We start from the raw sequence: 23,987 nt of genomic DNA, 5'->3' as shown, positions 1-23,987 counted from the left end.
CCAAAACCATAGCCTCCAAACTTTTGTGGGGGCTTGTGCTTGACAATCAGATCAATCTAAGAACAAAATTGCAAAATCCGCATTTCATGAAATTTTTCTAGTAAACCAACACGGATTTTCAAATACTTGGGCGCAAACGCTTCCTTAGGGTCCCAGCTAACTCCCAATATGCGGGTTGTGACCTTTCAGTTGGCCAAAACCTTAGCCTCCAAACTTTTGTGGGGGCTTGTGCTTGAAAATCAGATCAATCTACGTACAAAATTGCGAAATCCGTATTTGATTGAAAATTTTTAGTAAACCAACACGGATTTTCAATTGGTCAGTCTCAGTCGCTTTATTAGGGTCCCAGCTAACTCCCAATATGCGGGTTGTGACCTTTTGGTTTGCCAAAACCTCAGCCTCCAAACTTTTGTGGGGGCTTGTGCTTGAAAATCAGATAAATCTATGAACAAAATTGCAAAATCTGTATTTCAAGATTTTTTTCAGTAATCCAACCCGGATTTTAAAATACTTGGGCGCAAACGCTTCCTTAGGGTCCCAGCTAACTCCCAATATGCGGGTTGTGACCTTTCAGTTAGCCAATACCTTAGCCTCCAAACTTTTGTGGGGCTTGTGTTTGAAAATCAGATAAATCTAAGAACAAAATTGCAAAATCCGTATTTCAAGATTTTTTCACTAAACCAACCCGGATTTTCAAATGCTTGGGCGCAAACGCTTCCTTAGGGTCCCAGCTAACTCCCAATATGCGGGTTGTGACCTTTCGGTTTGCCAAAACCTTAGCCTCCAAACTTTTGTGAGGGCTTGTGCTTGAAAATCAGATAAATCTATGAACAAAATTGCAAAATCCGTATTTCATGATTTTTTTTTTTCAGTAATTAAACATGGATTTTCAAATACTTGGGCGCAAACGCTTCCTTAGGGTCCCAGCTAACTCCCAATATGCGGGTTGTGACCTTTCGGTTTGCCAAAACCTTAACCTCCAAACTTTTGTGGGGGCTTGTGCTTGAAAATCAGATCAATCTACGAACAAAATTGCAAAATCCGCATGTCATGAATTTTTCAGTAAACCAACACGGATTTTTAAATAATTGGGCTCAAACGCTTCCTTAGGGTCCCAGCTAACTCCCAATATGCGGGTTGTGACCTTTCAGTTAGCCAAAACCTTAGCCTCCAAACTTTTGTGGGGGCTTGTGCTTGAAAATCAGATAAATCTAAGAACAAAATTGCAAAATCCGTATTTCATGATATTTTTTTCAGTAAACAATCATGGATTTTCAAATACTTGGGCGCAAATGCTTCCTTAGGGTCCCAGCTAACTCCCAATATGCGGGTTGTGACCTTTCGGTTTGCCAAAACCTTAGCCTCCAAACTTTTGTGGGGGCTTGTGCTTGAAAATCAGATAAATCTAAGAACAAAATTGCAAAATCCGTATTTCATGATTTTTTTTTCAGTAAACAATCATGGATTTTCAAATACTTGGGCGCAAACGCTTCCTTAGGGTCCCAGCTAACTCCCAATATGCAGGTTGTGACCTTTCGGTTTGCCAAAACCTTAGCCTCCAAACTTTTGTGGGGGCTTGTGCTTGAAAATCAGATAAATTTAAGAACAAAATTGCAAAATCCGTATTTTATGATTTTTTTTCAGTAAACAAACATGGATTTTCAAATACTTGGGCGCAAACGCTTCCTTAGGGTCCCAGCTGACTCCCAATATGCGGGTTGTGACCTTTCGGTTTGCCAAAACCTTAGCCTCCAAACTTTTGTGGGGGCTTGTGCTTGAAAATCAGATCAATCTACGAACAAAATTGCAAAATCCGTATTTCATGAATTTTTTTTAGTAAACCAACACGGATTTTCAAATACTTGGGCGCAAACGCTTCCTTAGGGTTCCAGCTAACTCTCAATATGCGGGTTGTGACCTTTCAGTTAGCCAAAACCTTAGCCTCCAAATTTTTGTGGGGGCTTGTGCTTGAAAATCAGATCAATCTACGAACAAAATTGCAAAATCCGTATTTCATGATTTTTTTTCAGTAATTAAACATGGATTTTCAAATACTTGGGCGCAAACGCTTCCTTAGGGTCCCAGCTAACTCCCAATATGCGGGTTGTGACCTTTCAGTTAGCCAAAACTTTAGCCTCCAAAATTTTGTGGGGGCTTGTGCTTGAAAATCAGATCAATCTACGAACAAAATTGCAAAATCCGTATTTCATGAATTTTTTTCAGTAAACAAACATGGATTTTCAAATACTTGGGCGCAAACGCTTCCTTAGGGTCCCAGCTAACTCCCAATATGCGGGTTGTGACCTTTCGGTTTGCCAAAACCTTAGCCTTCAAACTTTTATGGGGGCTTGTGCTTGAAAATCAGATCAATCTACGAACAAAATTGCAAAATCCGTATTTCATGATATTTTTTTAGTAAACAAACATGGATTTTCAAATACTTGGGCGCAAACGCTTCCTTAGGGTCCCAGCTAACTCCCAATATGCGGGTTGTGACCTTTCGGTTTGCCAAAACCTTAGCCTCCAAACTTTTATGGAGGCTTGTGCTTGAAAATCAGATCAATCTACGAACAAAATTGCAAAATCCGTATTTCATGATATTTTTTTAGTAAACAAACATGGATTTTCAAATACTTGGGCGCAAACGCTTCCTTAGGGTCCCAGCTAACTCCCAATATGCGGGTTGTGACCTTTCGGTTTGCCAAAACCTTAGCCTCCAAACTTTTGTGGGGGCTTGTGCTTGAAAATCAGATCAATCTACGAACAAAATTGCAAAATCCGTATTTCATGATATTTTTTTAGTAAACATACATGGATTTTCAAATACTTGGGCGCAAATGCTTCTTTAGGGTCCCAGCTAACTCCCAATATGCGGGTTGTGACCTTTCAGTTAGCCAAAACCTTAGCCTCCAAACTTTTGTGGGGGCTTGTGCTTGAAAATCAGATAAATCTAAGAACAAAATTGCAAAATCCGTATTTCATGAAATTTTTCAGTAAACCAACACGGATTTTCAAATGCTTGGGCGCAAACGCTTCCTTAGGGTCCCAGCTAACTCCCAATATGCGGGTTGTGACCTTTCGGTTTGCCAAAACCTTAGCCTCCAAACTTTTGTGGGGGCTTGTGCTTGAAAATCAGATAAATCTACGAACAAAATTGCAAAATCCGTATTTCATGATTTTTTTTCAGTAAACTAACATGGATTTTCAAATACTTGGGCGCAAACGCTTCCTTAGGATCCCAGCTAACTCCCAATATGCGGGTTGTGACCTTTCAGTTAGCCAAAACCTTAGCCTCCAAACTTTTGTGGGGGCTTGTGCTTGAAAATCAGATAAATCTAAGAACAAAATTGCAAAATCCGTATTTCATGAATTTTTTTCAGTAAACCAACACGGATTTTCAAATGCTTGGGCGCAAACGCTTCCTTAGGGTCCCAGCTAACTCCCAATATGCGGGTTGTGACCTTTCGGTTTGCCAAAACCTTAGCCTCCAAACTTTTGTGGGGGCTTGTGCTTGAAAATCAGATAAATCTACGAACAAAATTGCAAAATCCGTATTTCATGATTTTTTTCAGTAATTAAACATGGATTTTCAAATACTTGGGCGCAAACGCTTCCTTAGGGTCCCAGCTAACTCCCAATATGCGGGTTGTGACCTTTCGGTTTGCCAAAACCTTAGCCTCCAAACTTTTGTGGGGGCTTGTGCTTGAAAATCAGATCAATCTACGAACAAAATTGCAAAATCCGTATTTCATGAATTTTTTTCAGTAAACAAACATGGATTTCCAAATACTTGGGCACAAACGCTTCCTTAGGGTCCCAGCTAACTCCCAATATGCGGGTTGTGACCTTTCGGTTTGCCAAAACCTTAGCCTCCAAACTTTTGTGGGGGCTTGTGCTTGAAAATCAGATCAATCTACGAACAAAATTGCAAAATCCGTATTTCATGAAATTTTTTTAGTAAACCAACACGGATTTACTTGGGCGCAAACGCTTCCTTAGGGTTCCAGCTGACTCTCAATAAGGCATTTTATGAGACGTTTCAAATCAGCTGTTTTTTGAATGTTTACCAGTTTTGAAGTCCAACCGGTGGGCGCATTTATTTACATTTTCGCTTGCATAACATGTGATACATTCCCATCCAACAAACGGGGTTCATTTAGCTGCAAAAATGCGTCAATCCGTCCACTATAATCAATACCCGTAGACCGCGGGGATGTTTTTTCATCTGCTAGTGACATGATACAGCTCGGGGGATTAATATATGCCACATTAGAAACCGAAACATCTCTGCCAGCTAAAATCTGATTGGCGCTCACCAAATGTTATGCTTCTTTTCGCGAAAACAAAAACATCAAATGTAAACAATAACAATGAGCGGCCCACCGGTAGAACGTCTCGTAAAATAGCTTATATGCGGGTTGTGACCTTTCAGTTAGCCAAAACCTTAGCCTCCAAATTTTTGTGGGGGCTTGTGCTTGAAAATCAGATCAATCTACGAACAAAATTGCAAAATCCGTATTTCATGATTTTTTTTCAGTAATTAAACATGGATTTTCAAATACTTGGGCGCAAACGCTTCCTTAGGGTCCCAGCTAACTCCCAATATGCGGGTTGTGACCTTTCAGTTAGCCAAAACTTTAGCCTCCAAAATTTTGTGGGGGCTTGTGCTTGAAAATCAGATCAATCTACGAAAAAAATTGCAAAATCCGTATTTCATGAATTTTTTTCAGTAAACAAACATGGATTTTCAAATACTTGGGCGCAAACGCTTCCTTAGGGTCCCAGCTAACTCCCAATATGCGGGTTGTGACCTTTCGGTTTGCCAAAACCTTAGCCTCCAAACTTTTATGGGGGCTTGTGCTTGAAAATCAGATCAATCTACGAACAAAATTGCAAAATCCGTATTTCATGATATTTTTTTAGTAAACAAACATGGATTTTCAAATACTTGGGCGCAAACGCTTCCTTAGGGTCCCAGCTAACTCCCAATATGCGGGTTGTGACCTTTCGGTTTGCCAAAACCTTAGCCTCCAAACTTTTATGGGGGCTTGTGCTTGAAAATCAGATCAATCTACGAACAAAATTGCAAAATCCGTATTTCATGAAATTTTTTTAGTAAACAAACATGGATTTTCAAATACTTGGGCGCAAACGCTTCCTTAGGGTCCCAGCTAACTCCCAATATGCGGGTTGTGACCTTTCAGTTAGCCAAAACCTTAGCCTCCAAACTTTTGTGGGGGCTTGTGCTTGAAAATCTGATCAATCTACGAACAAAATTGCAAAATCCGTAACTCATGAAATTTTTTTAGTAAACCAACACGGATTTTCAAATGCTTGGGCGCAAACGCTTCCTTAGGGTCCCAGCTAACTCCCAATATGCGGGTTGTGACCGTTCGGTTTGCCAAAACCTTAGCCTCCAAACTTTTGTGGGGGCTTGTGCTTGAAAATCAGATAAATCTACGAACAAAATTGCAAAATCCGTATTTCATGATTTTTTTTCAGTAAACTAACATGGATTTTCAAATACTTGGGCGCAAACGCTTCCTTAGGATCCCAGCTAACTCCCAATATGCGGGTTGTGACCTTTCGGTTTGCCAAAACCTTAGCCTCCAAACTTTTGTGGGGGCTTGTGCTTGAAAATCAGATCAATCTACGAACAAAATTGCAAAATCCGTATTTCATGAATTTTTTTCAGTAAACAAACATGGATTTCCAAATACTTGGGCGCAAACGCTTCCTTAGGGTCCCAGCTAACTCCCAATATGCGGGTTGTGACCTTTCGGTTTGCCAAAACCTTAGCCTCCAAACTTTTGTGGGGGCTTGTGCTTGAAAATCAGATCAATCTACGAACAAAATTGCAAAATCCGTATTTCATGAATTTTTTTCAGTAAACAAACATGGATTTTCAAATACTTGGGCGCAAACGCTTCCTTAGGGTCCCAGCTAACTCCCAATATGCGGGTTGTGACCTTTCGGTTTGCCAAAACCTTAGCCTCCAAACTTTTATGGGGGCTTGTGCTTGAAAATCAGATCAATCTACGAACAAAATTGCAAAATCCGTATTTCATGATATTTTTTTAGTAAACAAACATGGATTTTCAAATACTTGGGCGCAAACGCTTCCTTAGGGTCCCAGCTAACTCCCAATATGCGGGTTGTGACCTTTCAGTTAGCCAAAACCTTAGCCTCCAAACTTTTGTGGGGGCTTGTGCTTGAAAATCTGATCAATCTACGAACAAAATTGCGAAATCCGTATTTCATGAATTTTTTTCAGTAAACAAACATGGATTTTCAAATACTTGGGTGCAAACGCTTCCTTAGGGTCCCAGCTAACTCCCAATATGCGGGTTGTGACCTTTCGGTTTGCAAAAACCTTAGCCTCCAAACTTTTGTGGGGGCTTGTGCTTGAAAATCAGATAAATCTACGAACAAAATTGCAAAATCCGTATTTCATGATTTTTTTTCAGTAATTAAACATGGATTTTCAAATACTTGGGCGCAAACGCTTCCTTAGGGTCCCAGCTAACTCCCAATATGCGGGTTGTGACCTTTCGGTTTCCCAAAACCTTAGCCTCCAAACTTTTGTGAGGGCTTGTGCTTGAAAATCAGATAAATCTATGAACAAAATTGCAAAATCCGTATTTCATGATTTTTTTTTCAGTAATTAAACATGGATTTTCAAATACTTGGGCGCAAACGCTTCCTTAGGGTCCCAGCTAACTCCCAATATGCGGGTTGTGACCTTTCGGTTTGCCAAAACCTTAGCCTCCAAACTTTTGTGGGGGCTTGTGCTTGAAAATCAGATCAATCTACGAACAAAATTGCAAAATCCGTATTTCATGATTTTTTTCAGTAATTAAACATGGATTTTCAAATACTTGGGCGCAAACGCTTCCTTAGGGTCCCAGCTAACTCCCAATATGCGGGTTGTGACCTTTCTGTTTCCCAAAACCTTAGCCTCCAAACTTTTGTGAGGGCTTGTGCTTGAAAATCAGATAAATCTATGAACAAAATTGCAAAATCCGTATTTCATGATTTTTTTTCAGTAATTAAACATGGATTTTCAAATACTTGGGCGCAAACGCTTCCTTAGGGTCCCAGCTAACTCCCAATATGCGGGTTGTGACCTTTCGGTTTCCCAAAACCTTAGCCTCCAAACTTTTGTGAGGGCTTGTGCTTGAAAATCAGATAAATCTATGAACAAAATTGCAAAATCCGTATTTCATGATTTTTTTTCAGTAATTAAACATGGATTTTCAAATACTTGGGCGCAAACGCTTCCTTAGGGTCCCAGCTAACTCCCAATATGCGGGTTGTGACCTTTCGGTTTGCCAAAACCTTAGCCTCCAAACTTTTGCTTGTGCTTGAAAATCAGATAAATCTACGAACAAAATTGCAAAATCCGTATTTCATGATTTTTTTTCAGTAAACAAACACGGATTTTCAAATACTTGGGCGCAAACGCTTCCTTAGGGTCCCAGCTAACTCCCGATATGCGGGTTGAGACCTTTCGGTTTGCCAAAACCTTAGCCTCCAAATTTTTGTGAGGGCTTGTGCTTGAAAATCAGATAAATCTATGAACAAAATTGCAAAATCCGTATTTCATGATTTTTTTCAGTAATTAAACATGGATTTTCAAATACTTGGGCGCAAACGCTTCCTTAGGGTCCCAGCTAACTCCCAATATGCGGGTTGTGACCTTTCGGTTTGCCAAAACCTTAGCCTCCAAACTTTTGTGGGGGCTTGTGCTTGAAAATCAGATAAATCTAAGAACAAAATGGCAAAATCCGTATTTCATGAAATTTTTTCAGTAAACCAACACGGATTTTCAAATGCTTGGGCGCAAACGCTTCCTTAGGGTCCCAGCTAACTCCCAATATGCGGGATGTGACCTTTCAGTTAGCTAAAACCTTAGCCTCCAAACTTTTGTGGGGGCTTGTGCTTGAAAATCAGATAAATCTATGAACAAAATTGCAAAATCCGTATTTCATGATTTTTTTTCAGTAATTAAACATGGATTTTCAAATACTTGGGCGCAAACGCTTCCTTAGGGTCCCAGCTAACTCCCAAAATGCGGGTTGTGACCTTTCGGTTTGCCAAAACCTTAGCCTCCAAACTTTTGTGGGGGCTTGTGCATGAAAATCAGATCAATCTACGAACAAAATTGCAAAATCCGTATTTCATGAAATTTTTTTAGTAAACCAACACGGATTTTCAAATACTTGGGCGCAAACGCTTCCTTAGGGTTCCAGCTAACTCCCAATATGCGGGTTGTGACCTTTCGGTTTGCCAAAACCTTAGCCTCCAAACTTTTGTGAGGGCTTGTGCTTGAAAATCAGATAAATCTAAGAACAAAATTGCAAAATCCGTATTTCATGAAATTTTTTTAGTAAACCAACACGGATTTTCAAATACTTGGGCGCAAACGCTTCCTTAGGGTCCCAGCTAACTCCCAATATGCGGGCTGTGACCTTTCGGTTTGCCAAAACCTTAGCCTCCAAACTTTTGTGAGGGCTTGTGCTTGAAAATCAGATAAATCTATGAACAAAATTGCAAAATCCGTATTTCATGATTTTTTTTCAGTAATTAAACATGGATTTTCAAATACTTGGGCGCAAACGCTTCCTTAGGGTCCCAGCTAACTCCCAATATGCGGGTTGTGACCTTTCGGTTTGCCAAAACCTTAGCCTCCAAACTTTTGTGGGGGCTTGTGCTTGAAAATCAGATAAATCTAAGAACAAAATGGCAAAATCCGTATTTCATGAAATTTTTTCAGTAAACCAACACGGATTTTCAAATGCTTGGGCGCAAACGCTTCCTTAGGGTCCCAGCTAACTTCCAATATGCGGGTTGTGACCTTTCGGTTTGCCAAAACCTTAGCCTCCAAACTTTTGTGGGGGCTTGTGCTTGGAAATCAGATCAATTAAAGAAACAAAATTGCAAAATCCGTATTTCATGAAATTTTTTTAGTAAACCAACACGGATTTTCAAATACTTGGGCGCAAACGCTTCCTTAGGGTCCCAGCTAACTCCCAATATGCGGGCTGTGACCTTTCGGTTTGCCAAAACCTTAGCCTCCAAACTTTTGTGAGGGCTTGTGCTTGAAAATCAGATAAATCTATGAACAAAATTGCAAAATCCGTATTTCATGATTTTTTTTCAGTAATTAAACATGGATTTTCAAATACTTGGGCGCAAACGCTTCCTTAGGGTCCCAGCTAACTCCCAAAATGCGGGTTGTGACCTTTCGGTTTGCCAAAACCTTAGCCTCCAAACTTTTGTGGGGGCTTGTGTATGAAAATCAGATCAATCTACGAACAAAATTGCAAAATCCGTATTTCATGAAATTTTTTTAGTAAACCAACACGGATTTTCAAATACTTGGGCGCAAACGCTTCCTTAGGGTCCCAGCTAACTCCCAATATGCGGGTTGTGACCTTTCGGTTTGCCAAAACCTTAGCCTCCAAACTTTTGTGAGGGCTTGTGCTTGAAAATCAGATAAATCTAAGAACAAAATTGCAAAATCCGTATTTCATGAAATTTTTTTAGTAAACCAACACGGATTTTCAAATACTTGGGCGCAAACGCTTCCTTAGGGTCCCAGCTAACTCCCAATATGCGGGCTGTGACCTTTCGGTTTGCCAAAACCTTAGCCTCCAAACTTTTGTGAGGGCTTGTGCTTGAAAATCAGATAAATCTATGAACAAAATTGCAAAATCCGTATTTCATGATTTTTTTTTCAGTAATTAAACATGGATTTTCAAATACTTGGGCGCAAACGCTTCCTTAGGGTCCCAGCTAACTCCCAATATGCGGGTTGTGACCTTTCGGTTTGCCAAAACCTTAGCCTCCAAACTTTTGTGGGGGCTTGTGCTTGAAAATCAGATAAATCTAAGAACAAAATGGCAAAATCCGTATTTCATGAAATTTTTTCAGTAAACCAACACGGATTTTCAAATGCTTGGGCGCAAACGCTTCCTTAGGGCCCCAGCTAACTTCCAATATGCGGGTTGTGACCTTTCGGTTTGCCAAAACCTTAGCCTCCAAACTTTTGTGAGGGCTTGTGCTTGAAAATCAGATAAATCTAAGAACAAAATTGCAAAATCCGTATTTCATGAAATTTTTTTAGTAAACCAACACGGATTTTCAAATACTTGGGCGCAAACGCTTCCTTAGGGTCCCAGCTAACTCCCAATATGCGGGCTGTGACCTTTCGGTTTGCCAAAACCTTAGCCTCCAAACTTTTGTGAGGGCTTGTGCTTGAAAATCAGATAAATCTATGAACAAAATTGCAAAATCCGTATTTCATGATTTTTTTTCAGTAATTAAACATGGATTTTCAAATACTTGGGCGCAAACGCTTCCTTAGGGTCCCAGCTAACTCCCAATATGCGGGTTGTGACCTTTCGGTTTGCCAAAACCTTAGCCTCCAAACTTTTGTGGGGGCTTGTGCTTGAAAATCAGATAAATCTAAGAACAAAATTGCAAAATCCGTATTTCATGAATTTTTTTCAGTAAACCAACACGGATTTTCAAATACTTGGGCGCAAACGCTTCCTTAGGGTCCCAGCTAACTCCCAATATGCGGGTTGTGACCTTTCGGTTTGCCAAAACCTTAGCCTCCAAACTTTTGTGGGGGCTTGTGCTTGAAAATCAGATCTATCTACGAACAAAATTGCAAAATCCGTATTTCATGATTTTTTTTCAGTAATTAAACATGGATTTTCAAATACTTGGGCGCAAACGCTTCCTTAGGGTCCCAGCTAACTCCCAATATGCGGGTTGTGACCTTTCGGTTTGCCAAAACCTTAGCCTCCAAACTTTTGTGGGGGCTTGTGCTTGAAAATCAGATAAATCTACGAACAAAATTGCAAAATCCGTATTTCATGATTTTTTTTCAGTAATTAAACATGGATTTTCAAATACTTGGGCGCAAACGCTTCCTTAGGGTCACAGCTAACTCCCAATATGCGGGTTGTGACCTTTCGGTTTGCCAAAACCTTAGCCTCCAAACTTTTGTGGGGGCTTGTGCTCGAAAATCAGATCAATCTACGAACAAAATTGCAAAATCCGTATTTCATGAAATTTTTTTTAGTAAACCAACACGGATTTTCAAATGCTTGGGCGCAAACGCTTCCTTAGGGTCCCAGCTAACTCCCAATATGCGAGTTGTGACGTTTCGGTTTGCCAAAACCTTAGCCTCCAAACTTATGTGGGGGCTTGTGCTTGAAAATCAGATAAATCTAAGAACAAAATTGCAAAATCCGTATTTCATGAATTTTTTTCAGTAAACCAACACGGATTTTCAAATACTTGGGCGCAAACGCTTCCTTAGGGTCCCAGCTAACTCCCAATATGCGGGTTGTGACCTTTCGGTTTGCCAAAACCTTAGCCTCCAAACTTTTGTGGGGGCTTGTGCTTGAAAATCAGATCAATCTACGAACAAAATTGCGAAATCCGTATTTCATGAAATTTTTTCAGTAAACAAACATGGATTTTCAAATACTTGGGCGCAAACGCTTCCTTAGGGTCCCAGCTAACTCCCAATATGCGGGTTGTGACCTTTCGGTTTGCCAAAACCTTAGCCTCCAAACTTTTGTGGGGGCTTGTGCTTGAAAATCAGATCAATCTACGAACAAAATTGCAAAATCCGAATTTCATGAAATTTTTTTAGTAAACCAACACGGATTTTCAAATGCTTGGGCGCAAACGCTTCCTTAGGGTCCCAGCTAACTCCCAATATGCGGGTTGTGACCTTTCAGTTAGCCAAAACCTTAGCCTCCAAACTTTTGTGGGGGCTTGTGCTTGAAAATCAGATAAATCTAAGAACAAAATTGCAAAATCCGTATTTCATGATTTTTTCCAGTAAACAAACATAGATTTTCAAATACTTGGGCGCAAACGCTTCCTTAGGGTCCCAGCTAACTCCCAATATGCGGGTTGTGACCTTCCGGTTTGCCAAAACCTTAGCCTCCAAACTTTTGTGGGGGCTTGTGCTTGAAAATCAGATCAATCTACGAACAAAATTGCAAAATCCGTATTTCATGATATTTTTTTAGTAAACCAACACGGATTTTCAAATGCTTGGGCGCAAACGCTTCCTTAGGGTCCCAGCTAACTCCCAATATGCGGGTTGTGACCTTTCAGTTAGCCAAAACCTTAGCCTCCAAACTTTTGTGGGGACTTGTGCTTGAAAATCAGATAAATCTATGAACAAAATTGCAAAATCCGTATTTCATGATTTTTTTTTCAGTAAACAAACATGGATTTTCAAATACTTGGGCGCAAACGCTTCCTTAGGGTCCCAGCTAACTCCCAATATGCGGGTTGTGACCTTTCGGTTTGCCAAAACCTTAGCCTCCAAACTTTTGTGGGGGCTTGTGCTTGAAAATCAGATCAATCTACGAACAAAATTGCAAAATCCGTATTTCATGAAATTTTTTTAGTAAACCAACACGGATTTTCAAATGCTTGGGCGCAAACGCTTCCTTAGGGTCCCAGCTAACTCCCAATATGCGGGTTGTGACCTTTTAGTTAGCCAAAACCTTAGCCTCCAAACTTTTGTGGGGGCTTGTGCTTGAAAATCAGATAAATCTAAGAACAAAATTGCAAAATCCGTATTTCATGATTTTTTTTCGGTAAACAAACATGGATTTTCAAATACTTGGGCGCAAACGCTTCCTTAGGGTCCCAGCTAACTCCCAATATGCGGGTTGTGACCTATCAGTTAGCCAAAACCTTAGCCTCCAAACTTTTGTGGGGGCTTGTGCTTGAAAATCTGATCAATCTATGAACAAAATTGCAAAATCCGTATTTCATGATTTTTTTTCAGTAATTAAACATGGATTTTCAAATACTTAGGCGCAAACGCTTCCTTAGGGTCCCAGCTAACTCCCAATATGCGGGTTGTGACCTTTCGGTTTGCCAAAACCTTAGCCTCCAAACTTTTGTGGGGGCTTGTGCTTGAAAATCAGATCAATCTACGAACAAAATTGCAAAATCCGTATTTCATGAAATTTTTTTAGTAAACCAACACGGATTTTCAAATGCTTGGGCGCAAACGCTTCCTTAGGGTCCCAGCTAACTCCCAATATGCGGGTTGTGACCTTTTAGTTAGCCAAAACCTTAGCCTCCAAACTTTTGTGGGGGCTTGTGCTTGAAAATCTGATCAATCTATGAACAAAATTGCAAAATCCGTATTTCATGATTTTTTTTCAGTAATTAAACATGGATTTTCAAATACTTAGGCGCAAACGCTTCCTTAGGGTCCCAGCTAACTCCCAATATGCGGGTTGTGACCTTTCGGTTTGCCAAAACCTTAGCCTCCAAACTTTTGTGGGGGCTTGTGCTTGAAAATCAGATCAATCTACGAACAAAATTGCAAAATCCGTATTTCATGAAATTTTTTTAGTAAACCAACACGGATTTTCAAATGCTTGGGCGCAAACGCTTCCTTAGGATCCCAGCTAACTCCCAATATGCGGGTTGTGACCTTTTAGTTAGCCAAAACCTTAGCCTCCAAACTTTTGTGGGGGCTTGTGCTTGAAAATCAGATAAATCTAAGAACAAAATTGCAAAATCCGTATTTCATGATTTTTTTTCGGTAAACAAACATGGATTTTCAAATACTTGGGCGCAAACGCTTCCTTAGGGTCCCAGCTAACTCCCAATATGCGGGTTGTGACCTATCAGTTAGCCAAAACCTTAGCCTCCAAACTTTTGTGGGGGCTTGTGCTTGAAAATCTGATCAATCTATGAACAAAATTGCAAAATCCGTATTTCATGATTTTTTTTCAGTAATTAAACATGGATTTTCAAATACTTAGGCGCAAACGCTTCCTTAGGGTCCCAGCTAACTCCCAATATGCGGGTTGTGACCTTTCGGTTTGCCAAAACCTTAGCCTCCAAACTTTTGTGGGGGCTTGTGCTTGAAAATCTGATCAATCTACGAACAAAATTGCAAAATCCGTATTTCATGATTTTTTTTCAGTAAACAAACATGGATTTTCAAATACTTGGGTGCAAACGCTTCCTTAGGGTCCCAGCTAACTCCCAATATGCGGGTTGTGACCTTTCGGTTTGCCAAAACCTTAGCCTCCAAACTTTTGTGGGGGCTTGTTCTTGAAAATCTGATAAATCTATGAACAAAATTGCAAAATCCGTATTTTATTGAAATTTTTTTAGTAAACCAACACAGATTTTCAATTTCTTAGAGTCAATCGCTTTCTCAGGGTCCCTGCTAACTTTCAAGTTGCGGGTTATGACTTTATTCCGCCAAAAACCTGAGCCTTTTAAGGTTTTCATAATTTCTGTAGTTAGCCTCCAAATTTGCATGTCAGTCTCTAGGACAAATTTGTTTTTCTTCAATAAACTGGTAATATTTAAGGTAAATGAAAATTTTTTATATGTTTTCTGATTGGAAATCATCTGATTTTTCGATTGGCGTACTCGGTTTTGCTTTATAAGGCCCCAAATAGTTAGCCTCCAACGATTTGTAGTTAGCCTCCAAACTTGCATGCAAGTTACTATGGAAAAATTGTTTTTTGTTTGTAACTCGTTATTTTTAAGGAAAATTAAAAGTTTTTATATGTTTTCCGATTAGAAATGAGCTGATCTTTCGATTGGCGTCCTTGGTTTTTTCCTATAATGCCCCAAAAAGTTAGCCTCCAACGATTTGTAGTTAGCCTCCAAAAACCCTACAACAGCAAATTATTTTTGGAGGCTAAATGGAGGCTAACTACAGACCGCTGGTTTTAACTGCAATCAAACCTGGCAAGAGTTACATACAGGGGATAGACAAAATGATCGGGACAGGCAAAATTTTCACTTTTCCAAAAATGTTCAACTAGCTGTAACTTTTTGAAAAGTGCATCAAATATTCTCAAATTTTTACTGTAAGTTCATCAACTAGTTGTGCATCAGTGGACAAAATTTGGACAAGATCGGGCTATTCTGCACGAAATTATAAACATTCTAAAAATAGGTATAATTATCCGATAGCCAACTTTGAGCTGTTATATCTCCGGATTCAATGAACCGAATGCAATGAAATTTTGACCTTTTAAGACTTATATAATGAGCTCTGAAAAACGTTTGACAAAACTTTAAATTATTAACAAGAGAAAAAGTTATAGCGATTTTATTTATTTTATGATTTTTTAGTAAATTGGTCTATTTTTAATATTCATCCCAGTACTTTTTCTATTATTTGAAGGCTATGATGTTACTTTCCTTCAAAACATATTTATATTAAAGACAATTAGAGGGAATTTAAATAAACTATAATTAGCATCTTGAATTTTGAAACGGTGTTGAAGTTTTGGAATATTTGGTGTTTTATTAGGAAAATAAAGTAATCGTAATAATTTTCTTCCGTATAAAGAATTTTAAGTTGTGTCAAAAGTTTTTCAAAGGTCATTATATAAGTCTTAAATAGTCAAAATTTCATTGCATTTGGTTCATTGAATCCGGAAATATAACAGCTCAAAGTTGGCTATCGGATAATTATACCTATGTTTAGGAATCATTATAACTTCGTGCAGAATAGCCCGATCTTTTCCAAATTTTGTCCACTGATACATAATTAGTTGATCAACTTACAGTAAAAATTTGAGAATATTTGATGCACGTTTTGAAATGTTACAGCTAGTTGAACGTTTTTTAAAAAGTAAAAATTTTGCCTGTCCCGATCATTTTGTCTATCCCCTGTATGTGAAATCTTTTTTCCCATCAAGTGGGGTGGCGGTGGTCTACGTAGTCGTCCTGTCGGACTGCTCAGGTCTTGGAGAGCCAGATAGTTTGCAGAGCACCAAACCAACCGACGTAAGTGATAAAAGAGTGTGAACCCTAGAAGCCTAGTGATGAGTGTTAATCATCTGCAGCGCAAAGCGGTCGGTTGCGGGAGTATCGAGCAGTACTTCGTCCTGCCGGCGCCCTTCGAGGTCGTGAGTAGATGCATGCGAAGAATTGAAGAGTGTACACGAAAAAAAAAGCTAGGTAGTATTGTTGATTGGCCAATCGTAGAGCAGAAGTAAATGTGACGAGAATTTTTGATTTCTAAATATAGTTTGCTTTTTCTTTAGATGTGATTTTGGTTGATTTTGTAGTATTTTTGATGGTTTCAGCTTGTGATTTAAAGTGAACTGCGAACATATTTCGCGAGAACGGTGTGGACTCACGACGAGGCCGACGAGTTACCGGGCAAACCTTGATCTGAGACTTGGCAATCCTCACACTGGGGATTGGCGCTTAAGCCAAGTTTTATGGCGAGATTTCGTTCGTGGTTCACTCAGTGATTGTGTCTTGATTGATTTGTTTGGTCCACCGGAGAAAAACCGTTACAAACTCACTCATAGTGATATGATGTTGCACTTAATGTTCTATAAAATATTTTATATAGAATTTTAATGAAAATTTTAGACACTAGACAGTTCGAAATCCTGATAATTTTTCAAGAATGTTGCCATTATAATTTCAAAATTGGTTTTAAAAGTTATGATTTTATCCTTTGAGTAGCCGTCGCGAAATAAAAACAAGTTAAAAAAAAAATAGATAATAGTTATTAATAAAATAAGAAATAATAGATAACTGTCATGTAGTAGAATCACATCAATAATACAACATAATTTGTTACACTGATAAATCTCTTTTTTTTTTTTCTTAAATCAATATTGTCCACGTGGACATTTGACAAACCCCCACCCCCCTCTCCGTGGACAAGCGTGGATTTTTCCCAAACCCCCTCCCCCCTCTAAGTTGTCCACGTGGTATATGGACGGCCCCTAATTCGGTGGCTGCTGGGTGAAAACACGGGAGAGCGCCGGAGAGCGATGCGCGCGAAAGAGTGAGACACACTCGATCCAAGGCGGACGAGCAAGAGCACGCACAGAGAAGAGAAGCTCATCTTCCGAGTCAGAAATTGATAAATATTTCATGCTGTTGGTCGCGACACCTAGCGGTTGAAGCCACACTTTTTACACGGAAAATTTCAACCGTGTTGATGCGAAAAAGCAAAGTATTTCGGAGGCAGGTACACCAACTCAAAAACTGATTCGTAAAAAAAATGTGTTTAATTTGAATGTATTTCGGGGACACAGTCAAAGTTGCTTATCTCTTAATACCGTAAATAGTGTACGCGATACAATAGTGATGGGAATATGTATAAAATTGTTAAGATATTCAATAAAAAATGATAAAACACCATTATTATGCTTTATAAAAGCCTGTAATTGCAAAAAAACATCTTTGGTACGTGTACCATATTATTGCACTAGTGGTCGAAACAACAACTGATATGCTCTCAATGAAGCAAAATTTCGAAGAATAAGATAATTAATCATCGTTATGACGTAATCTGTTCATTAATTTTGATTATACCTGAAATAATCAATACACTTTGAGCCATGCAGTTGTCTTGACGTTTATACACGATGGAAACGAAATGGGTAGAAACAAAATAAATCGAGTCGATTTTTCACGCCTAAAATTTATCACTTTTCGTGTGTTCGGTTTGTTCTGAGATGCCCTTCTCTTCTCTGGCACGCACTAGCGCTTGGTCTACCTACCACCCAAAACAAGAGAAACTGGCTTCTTGGTGTGGTGAAAAATGTTCCTATACCCAGTGTGGTCGATAAACTGACGCCGCAGTGAATCGCTACGGTGAAATGCCATCTCTGATTACCAGTAATAATCATCTTCTCTTTATCATGATAGCATCTCTGTCCTTTACTAACTGATGCACATGGGTATTAATAGTAGTTTACGCAACAAGGTGCAGAATGAAGATGTTTGCAGCACGAGTCGTACATTTATCCAACGAGGCTTGCCGAGTTGGATAATTAGGACGAGTGTTGTTAAATCGAGTTCTGCACCGAGTTGCGTACAACGTATTTTGCAATTTCATAAATTACTACTTTAAGCAAGACTGAAGGATAGTTTTAAACAAAACGTTTTCATCAAACTCCACACTGACGTTCATAGCCATGTTTAAGAAAGTCTGATCATAGCAGGTTATGCTGTGCAGTTGTCACAAATTTTCAAACCTGCGTCCAGAAGCATCAAGAAGTTGATCAAAACTGAAAACAGTGCTGTAATGATTCGTTACGCAACGCAAATCAGTGCTGTAATGAACCATTACCGCACTGCTTATTTGGTGTGGGAAAGTAGGCCTTTTCCTGGCAGATTTGTGTGAGGTAAAACAGCCTATTACGATGAGAAATTGCAAAAATAGTCATTTTCCGAATATAATCTTGAAATCAACAGACGTATGTATGATCAATATCCAAATGTTATTATCAAATAATTTGTTAAATTGGGTTTTTAAATTAAGAAAAATGTATTGATTTTTTGATTTTATACGAAAGAGCACCTTTTTCTGAACCACCATGATTTTTTTTCAGATTTTTTGAACTTTATTTTGGTACCTAAAATCAATTTCAAATAGATTTTTCGAAATCACCTTTTGACAGCTGAGCAACTGCTTGACAGTTCCGCCCAGTACAAAATGCGACGAGGGGTGATTCGACAAATCGCTCCCATACAAACTTCAAACTGATTTTTAAGTAGGTTCCCGGGCACCAAAATTCATGAAAATTTGGATTTCAGCTCAGTTTTGCATGCAGATTCAGAATATGGAATTATCTCAACACCGCTAAAGAAGCCAATTGAGGAGCATCAGTTTTTGGTTTCTACTGTGATGGAATGTAACGTAGCTTCTTCAGTTTTAACAAAATTCAATTACTGCTATTTAACATTGTCCGACGTTTCGGTCACATTTTTTACCTTCCTCCGGGACTCTAAAACTTGTTAGCTTCAACTTAGTCTTTCACGTACTCTGTTCAGAGACGCTACTGTGTAGTAATTTTAAGTCACTGAAAAGTGTGTAATTGTCTAATACTGCACCAATTTGGTTTCAGATTAATTCTCAAATGAAAATTCAGATTGATTCCTAAAAAATCTGGGATTCCTTAAAGAAGCCAATTATAACGACACAGAACATGTGTAAAATATAAACGTCTATTATGAATAGTGGTTTCATGTGATTCCGTTGAAAACAAATAAATGCTTCGGGATTTTGGGGGGCTGAGGCACTTGCCCCCTTTGCCCCCTCCCCCTTAAATGCGGGCCTGCATATCAGTGAACATTTAGTTAGATGACAACTTCAAATAAGGTCGTTATAAAATTTCGAAACAATTAACATTTTATCCAGTTAGCCTACCCAGGTAACCACTAAGCATTTAAACAAGCCGTATTTCTGCATTATATCTTCATTCCACCTGCTTTCTGCTCTATCATAGCAGTTCAACTGCGAAACTGTACTAAATTAGCAACTGAACTGCTACTGAAAATGTGACAGCTGTTGCGTAGCATTTCAAATGCACGATCTTTTGGGGTCTTCTAGCATAAAAATACTGCCCAGCACATTCAAAATTGCATGAATTACCTCTTTTGGAAGCGCAAAGTGAAGAAAAGAGAAATGGGAGAGAGATAGAAAAGACGGCGAGATAAGAAGTGTGGAATTATACACATATTTTCGTTTTCATTTTCGATAGTCTGAGAGATAAGCATTAAATCAGCCGTATATTGGGCCAAAACCTGCATTTAAGCAGCACTTATGGCGCATATACGACTTATTTCCATTTTTTGACCTGCTGTAAAGGCGCATTTCAACTGCTTACTGGTTACCTGGGTAGTGGTTAACGCTATGGATCGCGAACAAGGTTGTTAATCGATAAATTATCGTTATCGGCGATAAAAGTAACGTCTGTTATCGTTTATCGTCGATAACGATAACGTCTTCAGACGGATTCGTCATCGGCGATACAGTTAACTGTTGAAATTATCGACTCGATAACATCTCCGGAAAATTTTCTTCGCGATCTGAATTGTTGTTGATGCCGTCACTAGGGTAACTAGATTTATCGCAAAATTATCGAAGGTACGTTGATCTTCGCGTTGATTCATCGTTTGGTTATCGTTATCGAGAGATTATCGAGCAACCTTTATCGTTATCGAGTTTGCGTTAAGTTAACTGTCCATAATTTATCGTTTAACAACCTTGACCACGAATCCGGAGACGGCGGGTTCGTTTCCCGTTCCAACTTTTCTCAACTCCCTGGTCATAGTGTATCATTGTACTCGCCTCACAATATACAAATTCTCATGCAATGACAGATTTTTTGAAATCATCTTTTGACAACTGGGCAACTGCTTGACTGCTCCGCCCAGTACAAAATGCAATGAGGGGTGATTCGACATATTGCTCCCACACAAACTTCAAATTGATTTATGAATAGGTTCCCAGGCGCCAAAATTCATGAAAATTTGGATTTCGACTCAGTTTGGCGTGTAGATTTGGAATATGGAGTTATCTTAACAGCGTTAAAGGAGCCAATTGGCACCGATCGAATTGGCTCCGATAGTTCTATCTACCAGACTGTATATAGTGACTGTAATATGCATGGTTACTTACTTCTATAATTGGCATCACTGCATGTTTTGCGTGTGAAAGTGAATGGCGACCGCCGTCTATGCCGTCACCACCCACGCTGCTTGTACCAAGGAGGCGCAAGTCTATATATATAAAAATGAATTTCCGTCTGTCTGTCTGTCTGTCTGTCGGTCTGTCTGTCTGTCTGTCTGTCTGACCGCGATGCATTCGGAAACTACTGAACCGATCGGTGTGAAATTTTGTATGTGGGTACTGTTGGGGCCGGGGAAGTTTCTTAGCTTGGTGTGAGACCTCTCCGGTCTCTGGAACGGGGGGTTATCATACAGATGACTTCGCCGGGGACGTCCCTATAGAGCTGTATGTCAAAAAACACAGTAGGCAGGCAGTACGACGTTTGCCGGGACAGCTAGTACCTTATAAAAATTGAGATAAATTGGATCGTATATGTTTTTTCACAATCACTTTGTATAAGCTTGGTGTATTAGGAAAAGTTGTTGGCTTGGTCACGGGCTGTCCAATGATGGTTCAATTAATTAGGAATTCATCCGCTAGGCAGCGCTAGCAACAGCACAAACACATATTTGTGTATCTCAATAATGTGATAATTTAGATGGGAGATGACTTCGACAAAGTTGTTAGCTTAGTCACGGGCTGTCCAGTGATGGTCCAAGTAATTAGAGATACAGGGGATAGACAAAATGATCGGGACAGGCAAAATTTTCACTTTTCAAAAAATGCTCAACTAGCTGTAACTTTTCGAAAAGTGCATCAAATATTCTCAAATTTTTACTGTAAGTTCATCAAGTAGTTGTGTATCAGTGGTCCAAATTTGGGATAGATGAAGCCATTCTCCACGAAGTTATAAAGATTCTTGGAAAAGGTAAAATTATCCGATAGCCAACTTTGAGCTGTTATATCTCCGGATTCAATGAACCGAATGCAATAAAATTTTGACCATTTATGACTTGTGTAATGAGCTATCAAAAACCGTTGACGCAACTTAAAATTCTCAACACGGAAGAAAATTATAACGATTAGAATATTTTTCTAATAAAACACCAAATTATCCAAAATTTCAACATCATTTCAAAATTCAAGATGCAAATTATAGTTCATTTAATTTCCCTCTAATTGACTTATATATAAATGTGTTTTGAAGGAAAGTAACAACATAGCCGACAACAAATTGTATAAGTTATGGAATACATATTAAAAATAGACCAATTTGATAAAAAACCGTGAAAAAAATAAAATCGCTATAACTTCTTCTCTTGTTAAAAAATTCAAGTTAAGTTAAATGTTTTTCAGAGATCATTATGTGAGTCATGAATGGTCAAAATTTCATTGCAATCAGTTCATTGAATCCGGAGATGTAGCAGCTCAAAGTTGGCTATCGGATAATTTTACCTTTTTCAAGAATCTTTATAACTCCGTGGAAAATGTGCCGATCTTTCTCAAATTTGGACCACTGATACACAACTAGTTGGTGAACTTACAGTAAAAATTTGAGAATATTCGATGCACTTTTTGAAAAGTTACAGCTAGTTGAACATTTTTTGAAAAGTGAAAATTTTGCCTGTCCCGATCAATTTGTCTATCCCCTGTACATTCACTAAGGCTAGGCAATTTGATCGATAGAGGCGCTATGCAGAAGCTATACTCAAAAGTTACAGCGCTGACAAGCAAAACTAGGGGCTGTACAAAATTCAATGGCGCACATGCGAGGGAAACAATGTTCTGAACGATGATGATTAGAGCATCTGCCACAAAATGAACACATCTTAAGATGTTATTACGCCAATTTTGTGCAATTTTAATGTATCTATCGCAGAGTTACAGCTGTATTTCTGCGTCCCGATAATTGCAGATACAGGCTTTATCTTGTAAAAGTATTGCGTTGTTAAATGCCATAATATAACATTTGAACAATCAACACCTCAAAATACTACACGTCCATTCAACAATTGTAGCCAGCTATACACTTTTCACAAACCAATAGGACAGATTGGTGAAGTACTAGATTTGTAGTAAAGAGCTGAATTTTAGTATGGTGAGAAGGTCAATTCTCAGTTTCTGCAATGAAATGGCGCAAAAAGTGTGGGTATTATGATTCCTTGCCTAATTTTATGCTGCTTGAGCAAAACTTTGGGTAACAGTGTTGTTGTTTTTTCTATTTCTTGCAACATAAACAACATAGTTATCCAAAGTTTTGCTCAAACAGCATCAATTCAGGCAAGGAATCATAATACCCACGCTTTTTGTACCATTTTATTGCAGAAACGGAGAAATGACCTTCTCACCATACAAAAATTCAGCTCATTACTACAAATCTAGTACTACACCGAACGTGCCCCATTTCCCTTTATCCCCCCATTCTCTTACATTCAGTACTTACTGAACGGAACGTACTCGTATCCATTTCCGATGCGTCCCTTTTTCGGTGGCAACGGTGGCCTAATGATGTACTTGGTGCCGTCCGGGCTGGTAATGAACGGTTGGATGTCCATCGCCTTCGAGAAGCTCCACAGCAGATATATCACCCCCGCTTTGTGTTCCCATTCGTCGAACAGGGCATCCCGTAACGTTTGCGGCACCAGGACGTTAATTTCCGTCGAGTTTATCGTGACCGTCGTTAGCGCACCTGACACGCCAACCGTTTCCTTGAGCGAGCTAACGTCCGTCGGATCTAGCATCATCAGGGGCGGATTTTTCAACTTTTGGGCGGAAACGCTTTCCTGCTGGCTGTGGCGCGAAGTCATTTCGTGGTACACGCTCTTGAGCGCGTTGAAGTTTTCCATGTCGTCTTTGATCCAGTAGGCGAACAGGTGCCGCCGGAAGTTGTCGTCGATTTCGGTCAGGTTGTCCAACCGCAGATCCTCGGTGATGAAGTCTTTAATGTAGTCCTCCTTGGAGAGTGTCTTTTTCATGTTGTCGATACGGTTCTCGTTGATGTAGGAGAGGGTGGTGAAATTGCGGGTGGCATTGGAGTGGGCCAGAATCGTCGGCGTCACTCCGTATCGACATATTTTCCACAGCCCTGAATGTGATGATTTGAAATACCGCCTGGTTTCCGGTATGAAAATGCCTGCGGAAAAGAGAACAGCAGAAGTATGTGAGTGAAATGTGAGTTTATTGTGGCGGAAGGTGAAAAGAATTTCTTTGTGAGTGAATTCAGTCTCTGAGTTTTATTCGTATTTCTATAGGAATAGAATAAAACAATATATGAGTAATTCAGACGTTGGATTCATTAGACGGATAACCATAGTCTATCGTTTATTATGATTGATGAGTAAAACACATAACCCAGGCAGTTTGCCAACATATACCCACTGCCATGTGAATCTCATTCTGTGAATCACATAAAACAAACACTTTCAAATGCTGACTAAACTTTCTACCGTCATTTCTGCTCATCAGACAGTTTGGCATGCATTGCATTCGCTTGGACGTCCTTTTCATTGTGCCGCTGATGGGACAGTTGAGAGAAATATAGGGAAACCTGGGATAATAAGCACCATCGTGACGAAACGGCTTTCGC

The 23,987-nt window shown here is 39.4% G+C and overlaps 1 protein-coding gene across 7 annotated transcripts in view; it reads right to left on the bottom strand.

Annotated features, from left to right (window-relative positions):
- LOC115253868 (uncharacterized) overlaps positions 1–23,987 on the bottom strand; it is a 156,468-nt gene that overhangs the window by 88,438 nt on the left and 44,043 nt on the right. For all 7 annotated transcript variants that reach the window (XM_062852830.1, XM_062852831.1, XM_062852826.1 and 4 more), the window contains exon 3: positions 22,845–23,534. In XM_062852830.1, coding sequence (XP_062708814.1) covers positions 22,845–23,534 — 690 coding nt within the window. The remainder of the gene's footprint in view (positions 1–22,844; positions 23,535–23,987) is intronic.

Source organism: Aedes albopictus, chromosome 2 (genome assembly GCF_035046485.1).
Source record: "Aedes albopictus strain Foshan chromosome 2, AalbF5, whole genome shotgun sequence".
NCBI classification, from domain to species: domain Eukaryota; kingdom Metazoa; phylum Arthropoda; class Insecta; order Diptera; family Culicidae; genus Aedes; species Aedes albopictus.
The sequence above is the reverse complement of the archived record's forward strand: the minus strand, read 5'-3'. Positions and strand labels throughout refer to the sequence as shown.